The following is a 20,641-nucleotide window of genomic DNA, read 5'->3' on the forward strand; positions in this document are numbered from 1 at the left end:
CAATACATGCATGTTTTGTTCAATCAAGTTCATATTTATATCAAAAACCAGCTATTTACATTAGCATGTGACGTTCAGAACTAGCATTCCCACCGAACACTTCCGGTGAATTTACTAAATTACTCACGATAAACGTTCACAAAAAACATAACAATTATTTTAAGAATTATAGATACAGAACTCCTCTATGCACTCGCTATGTCCGATTTTAAAATAGCTTTTCGGTGAAAGCACATTTTGCAATATTCTAAGTAGATAGCCAGGCATCACAGGGCTAGCCATTTAGACACCCACCAAGTTTAGCCCTCACCAAAGTCAGATTTACTATAAGAAAAATGTTATTACCTTTGCTGTTCTTCGTCAGAATGCACTCCCAGGACTTCTACTTCAATAACAAATGTTGGTTTGGTTCAAAATAATCCATAGTTATATCCAAATAGCGGCGTTTTGTTCGTGCGTTCAAGACACTATCCAAGGGTGACGAAGGGTTACGTGCCCGACGCGTTTCGTGACAAAAAAATTCTAAATATTCCATTACCGTACTTCGAAGCATGTCAACCGCTGTTTAAAATCAATTTTTATGCAATTTTTCTTGTAAAAAAGCGATAATATTCCGACCGGGAAACCTTGTTTTAGTTCAAAGACAGAGAAAATAAAAACATGGGGTCGCCTCGTGCACACGCCTCAGTCTCATTGTCCTCTGACCCGACCACTATCCAAATGCGCTAATGTTTTTCAGCCAGGGCCTGCAAAGCCACCATTCAGCTTTTTGCCGCCTTCTGAGAGCCCATGGGAGCCGTAGGAAGTGTCACGTAACAGCAGAGATACCCTGTTTTGGATAGAGATGATCAAGAAGGCCAAGAAATGGTCAGACAGGGTACTTCCTGTACAGAATCTTCTCAGGTTTTGGCCTGCCAAATGAGTTCTGTTATACTCACAGACACCATTCAAACAGTTTTAGAAACTTTGGAGTGTTTTCTATCCAAAGCTAATAATTATATGCATATTCTAGTTTCTGGGCAGGAGTAATAATCAGATTAAATCGGGTACGTTTTTTATCCGGCCGTGAAAATACTGCCCCCTATCCATAACAGGTTAAGGGGGCGGATGCGTTGTCCCGTGTGCCCTCTCCTTAGCCGTCCTGTTTAATACTGTTGTCTGTTCTCCAACAATTTGGTCTCGTCTCTCTTCCTCTCCTTTTCTTAATTTGCATCCAGGTGCCATGCTTGGTGTGGGTTGAGTAAGTGTTGGACCTGGGTGGTTGGCTGTTCAAGGAGTGCAAGTATATTTGGATTGTTTATTAAAACATCTTGGTTTTGTTTCGGGGACATGGGAGGTCCCTGTTTTTATGGATGGGGGTGTGACGGCCCATCCCCTGCTCTGTCTACTGGGTTTTGCTGTGCTTACTTCCTGCAGGAGATTGGTGGGTGGAGCTGGGAGAGTTGTCAGTGCTGATGGGTCACACCTGTGAAAGCTCAGCTGTGGCAAGATGACACTGTTTCCCCATTCAGCAAGAGATTCCTCTCTCCATGCATACCTTTGGTTGTTTCGTTGTGGCTTTGGCAGTTGACACCTAATTTACTGACCTTCATGCCTCATCTGATTGTTTTACTTTATTTATGGAATAAATTAACTTTTATTCCTTTACTCAGTGTGTTTTCCCATTTTTACAGTCTTGAGCCAGGTTGTAACATATGGGTTAGATGATTACCTGATAACAACAAGATATATATATACACCCCGTGGAGACTGACATATGTCTGCATATTAGTGTCTGAAACAAGATCTTAACAGAATGTTTCCATTAAGGGCAATGAACTCTTGATCGCCAACAGCTGATCACCATGTGGGTGTCTAGCAAGCCCATGACATGCTAGGTAATGCTAGTCTCAACAGCCAATACAACACAGCTGGAAGCTATAACTAGCCCTGGTTGGTCATTGCGATGCAGCATCAGCGTCCCTACTAAGTTCAAAGGTGATAACCGAAATCTGATAAAATATTAGGGTCAGTGGCAGCCCACCACTTAAGGCAGGTGGGGCAGAGCCCCACCAGTTTAGCAAAAATAAAACAGCCTTGCCAGTTTCGCATGTTATTTAGGCATTAATACGTGTCACATATCAGTTTGTAAAAAATATAATTGCGTTCACATACAAACATGGTCTCTTTGTTTTCTTGAGTAAGGCAGCTCGAAAATGCAGGTGTTTCAGCCTAGCTCAGTGCTTTCTGTGGTGGTGGGGCACGCCAGCAGAAAACACGGAGCGTTGCGTCGTGATTGGCTCAGTGTTCTGTCACTCATGGGGACTTTAAGGCACTGCCAAGTGTAAAATTCGAGCCCTTCAGCTACTGCCATAGAAGTGCCCATCCAAGAAGGCTCAAGGTCATTGGCCACAGATAAAATGTCAAATCCCGTTATAGCTACAGTAGCTTTGATTGGACTGATCATGTCAGCATCATACTTTCACAATCTTAGCTAGCAGGCATGAATCAAGTCGACAATCTACTGCCAAATCTTTTTTAATCATTGTCATATGAAAATAAATTATAGATCAAACGTATCGGTGCTTATTGGACACAGACATTACACAAGTTGTTTATCACAAGTTCAACAATGAGTGGTTTGGAAGGAATCCATGACAGTGGCTGTGTGGTCCCAAATCTGGGATTAAGGGGCTCTTTACCAAGTTTCAAATTATACATTCAGCATTGGCCATGCTGTCTACATTTGTGCCGTGCTCAAAACAACTTAACTCGGAGGCCCGCCGAGCACAATGTGAGTCCAAAAATATTTTGTGTGTTGCTTCATAAATGATGTAATATGTCAGGGAGATATGTATACTGTAGCTAAGAAAGTAATACTAAGTGTATGTTGTGTAGTAAGATTGTAGTAAGATTTTAGTAGCCTATGTGCCTCATGCTAATGGTGTGGACAAGAAAAATCATATTCCATTTACTGTGAAAGAAAACATTAAACTGCAGGAATGGATACTACTGTACATGCATAAATATGCTGTCTAAAATAATTCATAATCAAATAATCTTCAAGCAAAGAACAAAGTAACAAAATGTCATACTAATAAATCATTCTTAAGATGTACAGAAATGAATTTGGTTCAATGGCCATCAAAACCTCAGAAGTAAAAATAGTTTAAATGTAATAGTTTTTAAACCCCAGCCCTTAAAATCCCTTACTTTTCTAGTAGTTCCACTTAAACAGTACTAAATGTGAATGCAGTACATTTAATTTGGTTGAAATTATAACAGGACAGCTGGCCCTAAACTTTAAAGTTTCTATACTTCATATCGACAGCTTTAGAACACCAACTTAGTGTCAAAACCATACACAATCAGAGGGTTTTGTTATAAAAGACTAGTAGATTATCCTAGGGCTACATTTCATAACCAATGTACGAATAATTGTACACATCATTTCAGTAAATGCACGCATTGTATATCGATCCAGTTCCCCCTCAAGTCATATTTGTTCAGCAGCCTGGGCAAAAAATAGCTGGTGTGAAATGAAGAATAATAATAATAATAATAAAAATAATAACAATAAGTGAAGATGTATATAGTTGGTGCCAATTTAATTGGGATGGTTCACTGGGTTCCTTGCTTACATAAGCCTCAGGTAACAAAGAGAAGATATATCCCACGTTACATCTTTTTTGTTGGGATATTGTTAAAAAGGAAAGGAGATTCTGGTAGGTCCAGTACTATCCAAGAGAAAAGAGGTCTTCACCAAATTAGACCAAAGCCTCTGTCTCTTTTCTCTCCACTTTACTAGGGCACAGTGACTGTTGATTTTGAACAGAACAGTCCTATTTACTCAGAACAGTCTAAGCATAGAAAAAACAGCAAGGCACAATTTGAGACATAAAAACAGGCTTCTTCTCTCTCACTCAGTCTCTGTATCTGCACACTCTAGCTGGGACTCAAGCTCTCTTCCTTCCAATATTCTATCGTTCTCCCTCTCTTTGGCCTGAGCCGGTACAAAACCGTTCAGTTTAATGTGCTCGTCTGCATATTCCAAATTTGTCAAGCTGGTGTTGCCCTTCTTCCTCTCGCCCCCTTCCTCCTCCTTCACGTCCTCCTCTCTCTTCTCCATTGCTTCACAGGCCCCCCGCACATCATCGGGAATGTTACTCTTCAGGTCACAGTTCTTGTGTCTCTTGGTTAGCTTGGTGAGGGAGCGGAAGCGGAGGTTGAAGAGCTTATCATCCTCTGATGAGGCCTGCTGGGTCTGCTCGCTGCCTCTCCACTGCTCATAACAAAGCTCCCCTGCCCCTCGCAACCTCAATTTATTCAGCTTGGTGTCAATGCTCTCCTGGGAGGAGGTCTTGAAGCGGCCCTGGTCCAGGCTGACAAACACGGCCCTCTTCTCTGGGGAGAGCATGTCCAGCGTGTGGGTCCTCTGCTCCAGGCCCAGCTGCCTGCGCTCCATGCTGCGGATGGTGGCGGCCCGCTGCAACTTTTCGTGGATCTCCACACTCAGTCGCCGACGCGTGTCCCAGAACTCGACCTGCACATTGGCCTTCCACTCAGCGGCGTGGACCTTGAACTCCCCCACCTGAAATCACACAAATATGGAGATTGAGGCATGAGGGTGGAGGGGGTGCTTTGGAAATCTAATTGATTAGATCTTGTACAACTTCCCCCTCAGACAAAAGCAAGGCACCTTCCATGGAAAGTTAATATCACAGTATCCATCCATACTGTACTTACAGATAAATAGCTCAGTAAGCTCACTATTCACTCATCAGCCTAAACACTACCCACTGGGCAAAAACTGGTTGAATCAACGTTCTTTTCACGTCATTTCAACAAAAACATTTCATGTGATTTATGTTGAATCAATGTGGAAAACTGATTGGATTTTAAAAAGTCATCAACATAAGGGAATTTCATATTTTCTTCACAACTTTTAACCTACAGTAAATACAATGACATGGTGACATGGTGGTTGAATTCACGTAGGTTGACAACTCAACCAAATGTTAATCAAAACTAGACGTTGAACTGACGTCTGTGCTCAGTGGGTAATGGATATCTAACCACTTCTCCCACACAGCTGTCTGACTGTCTGTCTGTCTGTCTGTGGGGCTCCAGACAGGGGCATCAACGAGGCATAATAACAAAACAGTCACTGAAGGAAGGCAGGGAGGGAAAGAGTGACCTTTTAGTTTCCACTGCTTTAGATAATGTAATGACAGGCACTTTAATTGAATGAGCAGCACCCACCTCCTCTTTGGTCTGTTTAGAAAGCACTCTGGGCCAGTCTCCAATCATGCTCAGGACCGCAGCGAAGTAGGCCAGACCCACCAGGATCCAGAACCAGACCAGGGGCTTGTACCACTTCATGTACTCGATCTTCCGATCCCCACCTGGGACAACAGTGGAAGAGTTGTTACATTGGATGCCAACTACTGGATTATCTATGTATATACATTGATGCCAGCTACTGCCAAATTATTGTCAACAATAAAAAATGTAGCACAAAAAAAAAACAATTTTAATTAAAGCCAGATTAGTAGGACCAGGGAGGCGGAAAGTTTCAGTTTGACAAACACAAAGTTTGTGATTGGGTTTTGAATTCTTTTGGATTAGTCTTTCTCTAATATTCCCCTAGGCAGTCAATTATAGCATAATTATTCACGGGATTATCAAATGCAATTACGACACAACAAAACAAGTACATAACCTCTTGGGTTGATGGAGACTCCATTAGCTCATTTCATAGAGATAATCTAATTTCACATTACATGGATTGAATGCAAATGCGAGAGAGGAGAAAATGGTGAGTCGAAACAGAGGACTAAACAAATGTATGTCTAAGGCACAGTACATAAACCTGTTACAACACTATCATACCTGCCACATAGTCCCCGATGCCAATCGTTGTTAGCGTGATGACAACAAAGTAGATAGCATCCAGAGTCGTCCATCCCTCGATATGTTTGAAAATCATCGCCGGGACACCGACGAAGACTATGCACCCGGCCAGGATGAAGAGTATGGTGGAGGTAAATCTGATTTTGGTCTGGCTTATTTGTTTCTGTTTTTGCTTCAGGACAAAAATGACATTGGTCAGAGGTGAACGGTAAGTCAACAAGAACTCAAAAGATAAAACTGTTTACTAAATACATATTAACTACATTTCTCGCTGAAAGACACAGTATGTTTGAAGAGAATTAGTTTAGTCAATGGCCCTATGCATCAATATCCATTAGCCAAATCACCCCAGAGACCAAAGAGAAAAGCATCCAAAACCACCCTCCATTAATCCAGTAGGAAAAGCCTGATTCCCAAATTCCCAATTTGTCACAGAAACTCAGAGTAGGAGAGCTGATTTAGGATCAGTTTTAGATCACAATAAATATGATTATATGGACAGGGATCAGTAGTCCTACTCTGAGACATTTGATACATACAGCCTGCTCACAGAATCTCAATCAGGTCCTGGCCCTCTACCTTCTCAGCCTCCATCAAACACCTCTGCCCTCACTACAAAGAGCACATAATCTCAGCCTCAGCTAGCCTGACTCATGTGTTAACTCCTTGGGGGCGGGGGGGGGAACAAGAGTTCAAATCCATTCACTGAGCCTGGCCTAATACCTGGATAACAGACGTATAGCCTTTACAGGGATAACTGTATCAAAGGCATTGTGCCGTTTACAATGAATAGGGTCATTATGGGGTGGAGGTAACATGCTTGGTTTTCACTGTGGGAAGCATATTGCCTCTTTAGAGTCAATGGAACAGTTTATGTTATTATAGGTGCTATTATAGTTACTGCTCGGTTACACAGCAGGCGCCAAATACTCATTTTCAAATACCCTTTTCTTCACCAAATAATTCATCAAACACGGTGTGTCTAAATTAATTTAACATTCTGATCGAAAGTTGCTGATAGTTAACTTGAATCACCTCATAAAGCATCCTGTGCTCATCTGCAGTTTCAGTAAATCCCCATGTACATAACCTTAAATTCTCAAGTAATCCAATTTACCCTGTATATCTTCTCCACCCTCAAGACGCTCTTGACAAATATGGTCCCCAGCTGGTCTCCGATGCCAGCCAGGAGGAACCCAAACAGTGGGATGCCAAATAAGGAGTACAGGATGCAGAAGATCTTCCCTCCCTCCGTACTGGGAGCTATGTTCCCGTAACCTGTCACAGTGGTGTTTTGTTATGCAAGGCCTGTGTTATGTTCCAGGAGTTGGAGGTTAGAGGTAAATAAACACCAAGAGAGAAAATAATCAGGTTGGACTCAGAGAACATGACATTAATTACAACCTGCAGTGAATGGAGAGATTGAACATGGGCGGGGATGACTAGAGCACAGCTTCATCTGAACCAGCACGGTGGGATGTGTGTCCCTATCCACAGTGAGAGAAGCAGAGTAATTGTGTAAACAGATGAAATAGAATTCATATGCTCTGCTAAAAACACATCCTAGTGACACGGTTCCTTCCCACCTCCTGATAGAAAGCTATTATCATCAGTAAATGATGTACTGTGAAGACACACTGTGAGACTTGAACAGTAAACATGCACACACACATTAGCATGAAGTACATCCTGTGAACGATGCATTCTTTTTCCAGTCTTTCTTTTATCCATTTCCCTGCTAGCACACATTACAGTTGTGTAACGTTGACAGAGCTGCACTTGAATACATTGAGTCACAGCACCTGTAGGTTACCTCATAGCCTACACGTCAAAGTAGACTAGTGCTATTGCTTTATTGTACTCAGTTAATCAGAGGAGCGAGTCACGAGTTAATAGGTTTGGTAGTGGAGGATACCTATCGTTGTGATCACGGTCCCAGCGAAGAAGAAGGCACTTCCCAGGTCCCAGTGACTGGAGTTGTAAGATGTGTCTCCGATCGGACTGACTCCTGCACTGACAGCGTCTATGGCATGCTGGGAAAGAGGACGAGAGAAACAGACAGAGCATAGAGTCAGTTATCTTAACTGGTACATAAACTACACGTTGAACTGTATGCTATCTACTTAAACATACAAATGAAGAACAAAATTAACCCAGAACCAAACACAGTTGGTTGATATCTTGGCACCAATGGATAACCAGTTGTCTTTCAACACATGCTAGACAGTAAAGAGGACAGTACCAAACCACCCCTCAGATGATGTAAAGACAAAACCATAGGCCTAACACGTGTCTGACTGCATTTAATAGCCGATATAAACTCATCATACACACCATGCCATTCACACCATTGGTTACTTAATGCATGTGAGAGCAGATGACTGATGATGGTCCCAACTGTGACTCTCTCTTCAGATGAACCTGGAAGGTCACCAGTGGTGGGAGGACAGAGGGAGTGATGGGAGAGAGGGAGGGAAGGAGGGAAGGACAGATGGAAGGGGGAGGCTGTGAAGCAGGACAGGGTGTGGTGGTGATCAGTGTTCTCCACAGTCCAGATGGTTAGCTGTGTGCTTGTGGCGTGCAAGGCATGCAGCAGCAGGGCTCTGGCCAGGTGTGTGAGACTCAGAGTCAGCCCATCTAAAGGGTTGGGTAAACACTGTTAGGGTACATCCCTAAGGATCTGGTGGGGAGGGATCACTTCCTTTGTAATGATTACTATCAGGACATCATGGGCTTTGTTTTTACTGAGTGTTGAATGAAAGATGGCTGCATGCCAAACAGCTGATTAGTCCATAATATCTTGTGTAGTGTGTATATAAACAAAGGAACGTTTCACAGTCAATGCTCACACCATACAACTCCATTCTTAGCACATCCTTACATAAATGCCAACATCTTCTACTACAAAGACTGTTAAAATGTCTGGTGGTTTGTTGTCCGTGTGTGGCCTTGCTTAAAATACTTGTGTTTGTTCCACTTCCTTTGGTATTTCATCCTACACGCACAGAATGACCGTGAAAACTGTCACCTACCGGAAGACTTTTATCTCTTTGATCTTATTTGATCTTTTCTGCTTTTTTTATTTTTTTATCTCAGGCTCGTCCACCGAGGCAGGGCATTAACATTAAAGGACTGCAGTCTCCTATTGCCTCGCACACTCACCAAAGACTCTCCTTAATCTGTACTCTAGTCTCCAAAAATGCTGTACAATATCACATTTTTCTCCATCATATAATCACAATGTTTATGTGTGGTATACAATAAGGACTTATTGTATAAATTGATAATGAATTAATATTTCCCTGAGGACCTTTAATTAGGGATAGGGGGCAGTATTCGGAAGTTTGGATGAATGAGGTGCCCAAAGTAAACTGCCTGTTACTCAGGCCCAGAAACTAGAATATGCATATAAATTGGTAGTATTGAATAGAAAACACTCTACAGTTTCCAAAACTGTTAAAATAATGTCTATGGGTATAACAGAACTGATATAGCAGGCGAAAACCCGAGGAGAATCCATTAAGGAAAAATGTTTTTGGGAGGTGACACCATTTAAAATGCCTGCCTATGGGGATATCAATGGAATACCTCCCAGATTGCAGTTCCTAGGGCTTCCAGCAGATGTCAGTCTTTAGAAAGATTTTCAGGCTTGTTTTTTGAAGAATTAGCGAGAATTAGTCGTTTTTCTAGGTGGCTCCCATTTTAGCTGATGTGTTGTGGCGCGTCAGTGAGGGCGCACACTTCATTATTTATCTCCGGTAATGAACATACTATTCTCCGTCTTAAATGTTAGCGTTTATTTACATATTAGGGTACCTGAGGATTGATTAGAAACGTTCTTTTACTTGTTTGGACGAAGTTTATTGGTAACTTCCGGGAAACCGGTGGATTACTGAGTCAAGCGCGCCAACTAAACTGACTTTTTTGGGATATAAAGGACTTTATCGAACAAAAGGACCATTTGTTATGTAGCTGGAACCCTTGTGATTGCAAACAGAAGAACATCTTCAAAGGTAAGTGATTTATTTTATCGCTATTTCTGACTTCTGTAATGCCTCTGCTTGGTTGGAACATGTTGGTAATGCTTTTGTACGCGGGGCGCTGCCCTCAGATAATCGCATGGTGTGCTTTCACCGTAAAGCCTTTTGAAATCTGACAAAGAGGCTGGATTAACAAGAAATTAAGCTTTTAAACGATGTAAGACACTTGTATTTTCATGAATGTTTAATATTACGAATTTTGTATTTTGAATTTCGCGTTCTGCAATTTCACCAGATGTTGGTCAGTCACACCTAGCCCAAAGAGTTTTAACTGCCTTAGAATAAACGGCAGTTCTGCTGAAGTAGAGCCATTTCAGGGGAGGGAATCGTGGATTAGAATGAACATTCAAATTAAATTGCCTCAGCACTTGTAGCCTTCTTGATGGGAATATACAAATACAAGACCAAGACACGCCTGCTTAGTGAACACCTCCTCACTTGTCCTTCATGCTGTCAACTGGTGGTGATGTGTACTCCCTCATGAAATATGGATATATCTACCCTCCTGTCACAAATACGGAGCGAGATGGACTGAACCGCATATCTTCAGCAAAAGGAGCATTACTTTCTACACATCACTGAACATGCCCTCTCATATACACTGAGTATACAAAACGTTAAGAACTCTGCTCTTTCAATGACAGACTTACCAGGTGAAAGCTATGATCCCTTATTGATGTCACTTGTTAAATCCACTTCAATCAGTGCAGATGAAGGGGAGGAGACAGGCTAAAGAAGGATTTTTAAGCCTTGAGACAATTGAGATATGGATTGTGTACGTGCCATTCAAGTGCCTTTGAACGGGGTATGGTAGTAGGTGCCAGGTGCACCAAATTGTGTCAAGAACTGCAACGTTGCTGGGATTTTCACACTCAACAGTTTCCCATGTGTATCAAGAATGGCCCACCACCCAAAGGACAGCCAGCCAACTTGACACAACTGTGGGAAGCATTGGAGTCAACATGGCCAGCATCCCTGTGTAACGCTTTCGATATCTTCCAAGCCACGACAACTTGAGGCTGTTCTAAGGGCAAAAGAGGGGGGTGGGGGGGTGCAACTCAATATTAAGAAGGTGCTCCTAATGTTGGTATTAAAAAGTAGGACATCAAGTACGGTGTGTGTATCTAATTGGGCTGTTTAACTGTTTATTTTATAAACCTGATTACCTGGATTGGTTGAATAGGGCCGTCGGTTTTGATAGCATGATAGAACATGCTGTTTTCAGGCATACGTGTACTGTTTTCCAATGAATATGGAAATCACCTATACAGTTAACTGCTAAAATAAAGGAAACAACATAAAGTGTCTTAATAGGCGGCTTATGGTAGTGTTTTCATGCTCATCAACCCATTCAGTGACCACTCGTTCCCTGTGGATGCTGACACGTTGTACCCTCTACAACCACTGTGGTTCACCACTCTGCTTCACAGAGTTCAAGTAACAGACCCATCTCAACATCAACTGTTCAGAGGAGACGGCGTGAATTAGGCCTTCATGGTCGAATTGCTGCAAAGAAACCACTACTGATTTATTTTGAATTCAAGGCACAATTACCCAGCATGGCTACCACAGCATTCTGCAGTGATTCGCCAACCCATCTTTTTTGCGCTTAGTGGGACTACGAATTCTAAATAAATCTCTGACAGTGTCACCAGCAAAGTACCCCCACACCATCACACCTCTTTCTCCATGCTTCACGGTGGGAACCACCCATTCAGAGATCATCTGTTCACCTACTCTGTGTCTCACAAAGACATGGCGGTTGGAACCAAAAATCTCAAATTTGCACTCAACAGACCAAAGGACAGATTTCCACCAGTGTAATGTCGATTGGAGTTCCTTCTGAGAAGCCGGAGGCGAGCGAGGAAACTCCCAATGCCTTCCATTCTGCTTGCTAATTGTTCGAAAATAAAATTGATGACCTACTATTAAGATTATCCTACCAACGGGACATTAAAAAGTGTAACATCTTATGTTTCACCGAGACGTGGCTGAATTTAGAAAGGGACAATATAGAGCTGGTGGGATTTTCCATGCACCGGCAAAACAGCGACGCTACCTCTGGTAAGATGAGGGGTGGGGGTGTGTGTCTTTGTCAATAACAGCTGGTGCGCGACGTGTAACATTAAAGAGGTCTCAAGGTATTGCTCACCTGAGGTAGAGTGCCTCAGGTGATGCAACGACAATCTACCGAGAGTTCTCATCTGTATTATTCGTAGCCGTCTATTTACCACCACAAAGCGAAGCTGGCACTAAGACCGCTCTCAACCAACTCAATAAGGCCTTTAAGCAAAGAAGAAAATGCTCACCGAGAAGTGGCGCTCCTAGTGGCTGGAGACTTTAATGCAGGCAAACTTAAATCAGTTTTACCAAAATGTCACATTTATTTAACTAGGCAAGTCAATTTAGAACAAATTCTTATTTTCAGTGACGGCCTAGGAACAGTGGGTTAACTGCCTTTTTCAGGGGAAGAAGAACAGATTTTTACCTTGTCAGCTCGGGGATTTGATCTTGCAACCTTTTGGTTACTAGTCCAATACTCTAACCACTAGGCTACCCTGCCGCCCCATATGCAACCAGGGGGAAAAAAATCTTAGACCACCTTCACTACACACACAGAGATGCATACAAAGCTCTCCCCCGCCCTCCATTTGGCAAATCTGACCACAATTATATCCTCCTGATTCCTGCTTACAAGCGAAAACAAAAGCAGGAAGTACCAGTGACTTGCTCAATACGGAAGTGGTCAAATGACGTGGATGCTGCACTACAGGACTGTTTTGCTAGCACAGACTGGAATATGTTCCGGGATTCATCCAATGGCATTGAGGAATACACCACCACAGTCATTGGCTTCATCAATAAGTGCATCGATGACGTTTTCCCCACAGTGACTGTACGTACATATCCCAACCAGAAGCCATGGATTACAGGCAACATTCGCACTGAGCTAAAGGCTAGAGCTGCCGCTTTCAAGGGGCGGGAGACTAATCCGGACACTTATAAGAAATCCCGCTATGCCCTCAGACGAACCATCAAAGAAGCAAAGCGTCAATACAGGATTAAGATTGAATCCTACTACACCAGCTCTGATGCTCGTCGGATGTGGCAGGGCTTGAAAACTATTACGGACTACAAAGGGGAAGCCAGACGCGAGCCTACCAGACAAGCTAAATGCCTTTTTATACTCGCTTCGAGGCAAGCAACACTGAAGCATGTACGAGAGCACCAGCTGTTCTGGATGACTGTGTGATAACGCTCTCGGAGGCCAATGTGAACAAAACCTTTAAACAGGTCAACATTCAAAAATCCGCGGTGCCAGACGGATTACCAGGACGTGTACTCAAAGCATGTGCAGACCAACTGTCAAGTGTCTTCACTGACATTTTCAACCTCTTCCTGACCGAGTCTGTAATACCTACATGTTTCAAGCAGACCACCAAAGTCCCTGTGACCAAGGAAGCGAAGGTAACCTGCCTAAATGATTACAGCCCTGTGGCACTCACGTCGGTAGCCATGAAGTGCTTTGAAAGGCTGGTCATGGTTCACAGACAGCATCCTCCCAGACACCCTAGACACACTCCAATTTGCATACCGCCCCAACAGATCCACAGACGACGCAATCACACTCTATACCGCCCTTTCTCACCTGGACAAAAGGAACACCTATGAGAGAATGCTGTTCATTGACTACAGCTCAGCGTTCAACACCATAGTGCCCACAAAGCTCATCACTAAGCTAAGGATCCTGTGACTAAACACCTCCCTCTGAAACTGGATCCTGGACTTCCTGACGGGCCGCCCCCAGGTGGTAAGAATAGGCAACAACACATCTGCCACACTGATCCTTAACAGTGGTGCCCCTCAGGGGTGTGTACTTAGTCCCCTTCTGTATTCCCTATTCACCCACGACTGCGTGCCCAAACACGACTCCAACACCATCATTAAGTTTGCTGACGACACAACAGTGGTAGGCCTGATCACCGACAACGATGAGACAGCCTATAGAGAGGAGGTCAGAGAACTGTCAGGACAACAACCTCTCCCTCAATGTGAGCAAGACAAAGTAGCTGATCGTGGACTACAGGAAAAGGTGGTTCGAACAGGCCCCCATTAACATCGACGGGGCTGTAGTGGAGCGGGTCGAGAGTTAAGTTCCTTGGTGTCGACATCACCAACGAACTATCATGGTCCAAACATACCAAGACAGTCGTGAAGAGGGCACGACAAAACCTTTTCCCCCCCAAGGAGACTGAAAAGATTTGGCATGGGCCCCCAGATCCTCAAAAGGTTCTACAGCTGCATCATCGAGAGCATCCTGACTGGTTGCATCACCGCCTGGTATGGAAACTGCTTGGCATCTGACCGTAAGGCGCTACAGAGGGTAGTGCGAATGGCCCAGGACATCACTGGGACCAAGCTTCCTGCCATCCAGGACCTATATAATTGGTGGTGTCAAAGGAAAGCTCATAAAATTGTCAGAGACTCCTAACTGTTTTTTCTGCTACCGCACGGCAAGCGGTACCGGAGCGCCAAGTCTAGGACCAAAAGGCTCCTCAACAGCTTTTACCCCCCTTGTAAACTGTTGCTACTCGCTGTTTGTTTGTTACCTATGCATAGTCACTTCGCCCCCACCTACATGTACAGATTACCTCAACTAGCCTGTACTTCTGCATACTGACTCAGTACCGGTGCCCCCTGTATACAGCCTCATTATTGTTATTCTTATTGTGTTACTTTTTCGTATTATTTTTTATTTTAACCTAAATATTTTCTTCTTCTTGAACTGCACTGTTGGTTAAGGGCTTGTAAGTAAGCATTTCACTGTAAAGTCGAGACGTGTTGTATTCGGCGCATGTGGCAAATAAAGTTTGATTTGATTTGTTTTTCAACAGGACAATGACCCAAAACACACCACCAGGCTGTGTAAGAGCTATGTGACCAACTCTACCATTCCAATTTACAATATCATTTAAAAACAAAATACCCCTTTCAAACATCTTTTCCATAATTACTGGTATTTTATCAACCAGCACATTTGAGTTCAGCCATAATATCTGTTGAACATGAGTTTAATCAATTGCATATTTTGCTACTCAAATTAACAAATGACTAGTGCCACAAAGAGGTAGTGACTGCAACTTCGCCAAGGTCATTGCAGGAGTGTGTTTGTGCATGCCTGCAGAAGGAACATCTTGAGAAGCTGGTAATACAACCCATTATAGTTGTGCAGTAAATTACAGCTTTTCCACCTGTTAAAGACAGTATAGGGCAAATAATATACTTGCTTACTATAAAAAACTGCCTCTGGACAGTTCAGAAGCTCTATTTTGGAGCTAAGAGCTGATATGAAAAACAACAGGTCTTGATTGGAGTGGATGACACCATGAAGTTACATTGTGCCAAACACACTGAGTCATACCAACCCTTCCAGGCACTGCCAATTAGGCCCAACATCCCAGTGGGCACACAGTGGGTGGGCAGCAGAAACACTTCAGACACACACTCTGTTCTCAAAAGTGCCACATCGCAGCTGATGCCCACGTCAAACAGTTTGACAACATAGGAGGCTTGACACAACATTAATGGCCAGGATATAGAACCTGTTAGGGGAACAGATAAATCCCAGACATTTTGATGGAGTGCTTGTTTTAAAAGTGCACACCCCAAGGGCCATCTCTCAGGTGAGTACAGTTACTGGTTTTGCTGTAACTTCCTTTAGCTGCGCTTTGGAATATGGTTTGCTCTCTCAAATGAAGGCTAATATATGTATACGGGTTGTTATAAATTAAAGAAGCTGGACAAATGGCAAAATATCGATGGGTTCTTCGCTCTCAACATCAATTAAAGAGTGACAAACTGAACATCATCCAATTCACTGTTTTATAGAGTGGAGGGTGTTGAGAGGAGGACTGCTCATAATAACGGCTGGAACTGAGCGAATGGAATGGCATCAAACCATGTGGTTTATGTATTTGATATCATTCCACCTATTCCACTCCAGCCATTACCACGGGCCTGTCCTAGCTCGTGGTGCGACCAACCTCCTGTGGTTTTATACTGTAAAAAAAGAAGCAAAAAAGGCAAGAGTGCCACTTGTTCTAAATGCTTGATATTCCATGGATACTATGGAATTCACTTGAAAAAATAAACTAATGTTCTAGTTGCTCAATACCATAATAATCTAAAAGTAATGCTAGAGAATTGGCTCTGCTGGTTCAGCTGCTTATGGAGGAGTTCTGTGACTGGCGGGCCATGCAATGAATAATATATTCCCCAAGGAGCCCCTAGGCACAAAGGTTTTTATTTCAACCCCTCCTTCATGAAACACTGCCATGATTTCTACAAACACTGCAGCTGGTTGCAATAGCCTGTATTTTCCCTCTGAAATATCGGCCACCGCAGGGATAATGCTCCATTAATAGGAATGAAGCTTGGTGTGGGGATAAAAGAAAGAGGGAGAGAAAGAAAGAGGGCCACTCAGATATTCACTGGAGCAGTGTTGAAGATGCTACCATCAAATGGAGTCTAATGGAAACTGGAGCAAATCAAATGCTTTGGCTGCATGGGTCTTTGGGTTCATACCTGAATGCTGAGACAAAAATGGACCTATTCAGCTTGCCTCTACCATTCTCATTCATCACATGAATTACACAGCTTGGCACTATATGCTCCTACAAGGCTCTGTAGGCTTGGTGCCCATTTCATAGTATGTTGGAGGTTGGATTCACATATAGTAGTAAACTGGCTGCCACGAGGGTTGGATCCACATACAGTTGAAGTCGGAAGTTTACATACACCTTAGCCAAATACATTTCAACTCGGTTATTCACAATTCCTGACATATAATCCTGTCTTAGGCCAGTTAGGATCACCACTTTATTTTAAGAACGTGAAATGTCAGAATAATAGTAGAGAGAATTATTTATTTCAGCTTTTATTTCTTTCATCACAATTCCAGTGGGTCAGAAGTTTGCATACACTCAATTAGTATCTGGTAGCATTGCCTTTAAATAGTTTAATTGGGGTCAAACGTTCCGGGTAGCCTTCCACAAGCTTCCCACAATAAGTTGGGTGAATTTTGGCCCATTCCTCCTGACAGAGCTGGTGTAACTGAGTCAGGTTTGTAGGCATCCTTGCTCGCACATGCTTTTTCAGTTCTGCCCACACATTTTCTATAGGATTGAGGTTAGGGCTTTGTGATGGCCACTCCAATACCTTGACTTTGTTGTCCTTAAGCCATTTTGCTACAACTTTGGAAGGATGCTTGGGGTCATTGTCCATTTGGAAGACCCATTTGCGACCAAGCTTTAACTTCCTGACTGATGTCTTGAGATGTTGCTTCAATATATCCACATAATTTTCCTTCCTCAATTGGCCCAATGCCGTCCGGGTTAGGGGAGGGTTTGGCCGGCAGGGATGTCCTTGTTCCATCGCGCACTAGTGACTCCTGTGGCAGGCCGGGAGCAGTGCACGCTGACATGGTCACCAGGTGTACAGTGTTTCCTCCGACACATTGGTGTGGCTGGCTTCCGGGTTAAGTGGGCATTGTGTCAAGAAGCAGTGCGGCTTGGTTGGGTTGTGTTTCGGAGGATGCACGGCTCTCGACCTTCGCCTCTCCCGAGTCCGTACAGGAGTTGCAGCGATGAGACAAGACTAACTACCAATTGGATACGACAAAATTGGGGAGAAAAAGTGGCTAAAAAAATGATATAATTTTTTTACCCACTTTTTCTCCCCAATTTCCTGGTATCCAATTTAAGTGGCACAATGCCCACTTAAACCATTAAGAGTGGATTCGGGAGATAGCCGCTCTATATAAAACGAATGCTTCCGTGGTGCCCCGGGTTATTAATGGTTTAATTGTTGCATGGTTTAATTCAATCACGTAATCAATTAAATGTTAGGTAATCGATTTGATAAAATAGCATGTCATCTCACTTAACCATAGTAAAGACACGATACTTGCTTCATATATGGAACCCTTTTATAGGGTTCTTTGATTTGAACCCTAGAGGTTCTTATTCACTGAACCCTGCATGGCTCCATATAGAACCATGTATGGTGCCATTTATGAATTATGGTTACTACTATTAAATAGCAATATTTTGAGTTAAGAAAATAATTGAATAAACAATTAAATAATGGGCAAAAGAATTCAACCATTATACACACACATAGTTTGGAAATATGCACTGGTTGCCAGGGAAGTAGCTCTGTTTGAATGATGTCACAGTCAACTCTGGCTGACTTCTTTACAATATAATATACACTGAGTGTACAAAACATTAACAACACGTGCTCTTTCCATGACATAGACTGACCAGGTGAAAGCTATGATCCCTTATAGATGTCACTTGTTAAATCCACTTCAAATCAGTGTAGTTGAAGGTGGTGGAGACGGGTTAAAGAAGGATTTTTAAGTCTTGAGACATGGATTGCGTACAGTATGTGTGCCATTCAGAACAGGGTATGGTAGTAGGTGCCAGGCATAGCGCTGTTGTGGTGACCGTATTACTGCCACACCAGCTGTCAGGAGTCATGAAGGCAGTCAAATTCCACATGACCGTTTTAGTCACAGGTAATTAGGCTTCTCCAAGCTCAGATACTGCTGCTGGTCATTAGTAGCCTACCAAACTTGCTAACTGCCAAGTATTCCGCATTCTATTGTCCCTCTAATCACTCTAACATCAATGCAAATGTTTTCAAAAATCTAATCAAACACTTTATGAGAGCCCATGAGCTCATGCCCCTGTTTCGATACAGGCGCATGATAATGGTCAATTCTAAATCATAACAAATGTTACACTTATATTATTTAGTATATAAGATGTAATCAAGAATAGTCTTATTGGTGACAATATTAGCCTATTACTTTTTAATAAAAGCATTACATGCATAATTGCATTTGCGGTCACTTTTGATAATGGTGTTTTCCACTAATGGAACATTTGCACTTATAGCCAACCACGTGCACATTGCTGCACTTCTAAGGTGAAGAAATAGCCTAGTAGTTTATTAACATTTTAAACTAAAACGTTCTGATCTGTTGCATCAGCCACATTGCATTTTTTTTGGACAGACTGTTTGGAATATTTATTTCTCGCACAGAATTGGTCAACTTTTGTACTATGGGGGATAGTAGATTGACATAGGCTAGTGCTTTTGCTGTTCGTTAGCCCTACTCATCTTGTTGGCTGATGAAAAGTAAATGTGAACAGTTCATCCAATATCTTCAATATGGGCCTCGGAGTTGGATAAGGACAAGCGCAGTTGCGTCCCCGATGTGTCTGTCTTAACTTGTAGCCTGTGAGAAAGATCCGATGAAGAGCGATGCGAGTGAGAGACGCTATGGATTGCTCAGCACACTCAGGGAGAAGGGCACAACGCAGCACTCCGGGCCACAAAAGGCATGCATTTTTTTAGGGTGCATTACAGCCACAAAGGGAATGCAGCCATGGATTTCGAGGCATTATCAAGTGCTTGTCAAATTGTGAATGAGAGACTATTGGAGTGTGTACAGCCTGTGCAAAAAACAAAGCAAAGCTCATGCCTTTCAAGAGACTTTTTTCAAATCATCATTAGAGTCTCATCATGCAGCCTTACAATGTATTAAAAATCTAAACATGTAGAACAACTAAAGTCACATTAATAACTCTAAATTAAGCATATAGGAGTACCTATTTATTTGTTAACCGCTCAACACAGAATAGCCGCCCGCATGTGCGCATTCCCTCAAAACGTTTGGAGAAAATATTTATATTTTATTCAGCTAAGTTCAATTGTATTCTTCCTACTATAAAATAATATAAAATAATGCCACAGAATTAAGCAAATATTGTCTGCTAAATGAACTAGTGTAGCTCTCTGGTCACCCCTAAAGCCAACTCCTCCTTTGGTCGTCTCTCCTTCCAGTTCTCTGCTGCCAATGACTGGAACGAACTACAAAAATCTCTGAAACTGGAAACACTTATCTCCCTCACTAGCTTTAAGCACCAGCTGTCAGAGCAGCTCACAGATCACTGCACCTGTACATAGCCCATCTATAATTTAGCCCAAACTACTACCTCTTCCCCTACTGTATTTATTTATTTTATTTATTTTGCTCCTTTGCACCATATTATTTACATTTGAACTTTGAACTTTCTTCAAACTACAAATCTACCATTCCAGTGTTTTTTCTTGCTATACTTTATTTACTTTGCCACCATGGCATTTTTTTGCCTTTACCTCCCTTATCTCACATCATTTGCTCACATTGTATATAGTCTTATTTTTTTCTACTGTATTATTGACTGTATGTTGTTTACTCCATGTGTAACTCTGTGTTGTTGTATGTCGAACTGCTTTGCTTTATCTTGGCCAGGTCGCAATTGTAAATGAGAACTTGTTCTCAACTTGCCTACCTGGTTAAATAAAGGTGAAAATAAAAAAATTAAAAAAACATCCATTTAGCATAGCCACATCAGGGCCTAACAAAGACATATCAGAGTATGCTATTCTTTTCTTCTGAAATAGAATACGTTTTCTTCATATCATGCTTCTTTAGACCTGTCTAGAATAAATAATGGATTTATTGTGAAGATGTAGGCTATATTACATGGATTTATTACACTTTTTAAAATGGCTTGTAGGCTATGTGTGGAAGCCAGGAGATGCTAAATGTGTTTATTAATTAACAGTCAATTACCGTGAGACCGACAGTTATT

General features: G+C 42.4%; 1 protein-coding gene across 1 annotated transcript in view; it reads right to left on the bottom strand.

The window, feature by feature from the left end:
- Positions 1 to 3,898: 3,898 nt before the first annotated feature.
- LOC115161791 (potassium channel subfamily K member 10-like) overlaps positions 3,899 to 20,641 on the bottom strand; it is a 36,919-nt gene continuing 20,176 nt past the window's right edge. Inside the window, exons 2-6 of the mRNA XM_029712570.1 lie at positions 7,808 to 7,925; positions 7,010 to 7,170; positions 5,872 to 6,064; positions 5,242 to 5,384; positions 3,899 to 4,570 (exon numbers count right to left, since the gene is read on the bottom strand). Coding sequence (XP_029568430.1) covers positions 3,899 to 4,570; positions 5,242 to 5,384; positions 5,872 to 6,064; positions 7,010 to 7,170; positions 7,808 to 7,925 — 1,287 coding nt within the window. The remainder of the gene's footprint in view (positions 4,571 to 5,241; positions 5,385 to 5,871; positions 6,065 to 7,009; positions 7,171 to 7,807; positions 7,926 to 20,641) is intronic.

Source organism: Salmo trutta, chromosome 25 (assembly GCF_901001165.1).
Source record: "Salmo trutta chromosome 25, fSalTru1.1, whole genome shotgun sequence".
Taxonomy (NCBI): Eukaryota; Metazoa; Chordata; class Actinopteri; order Salmoniformes; family Salmonidae; genus Salmo; species Salmo trutta.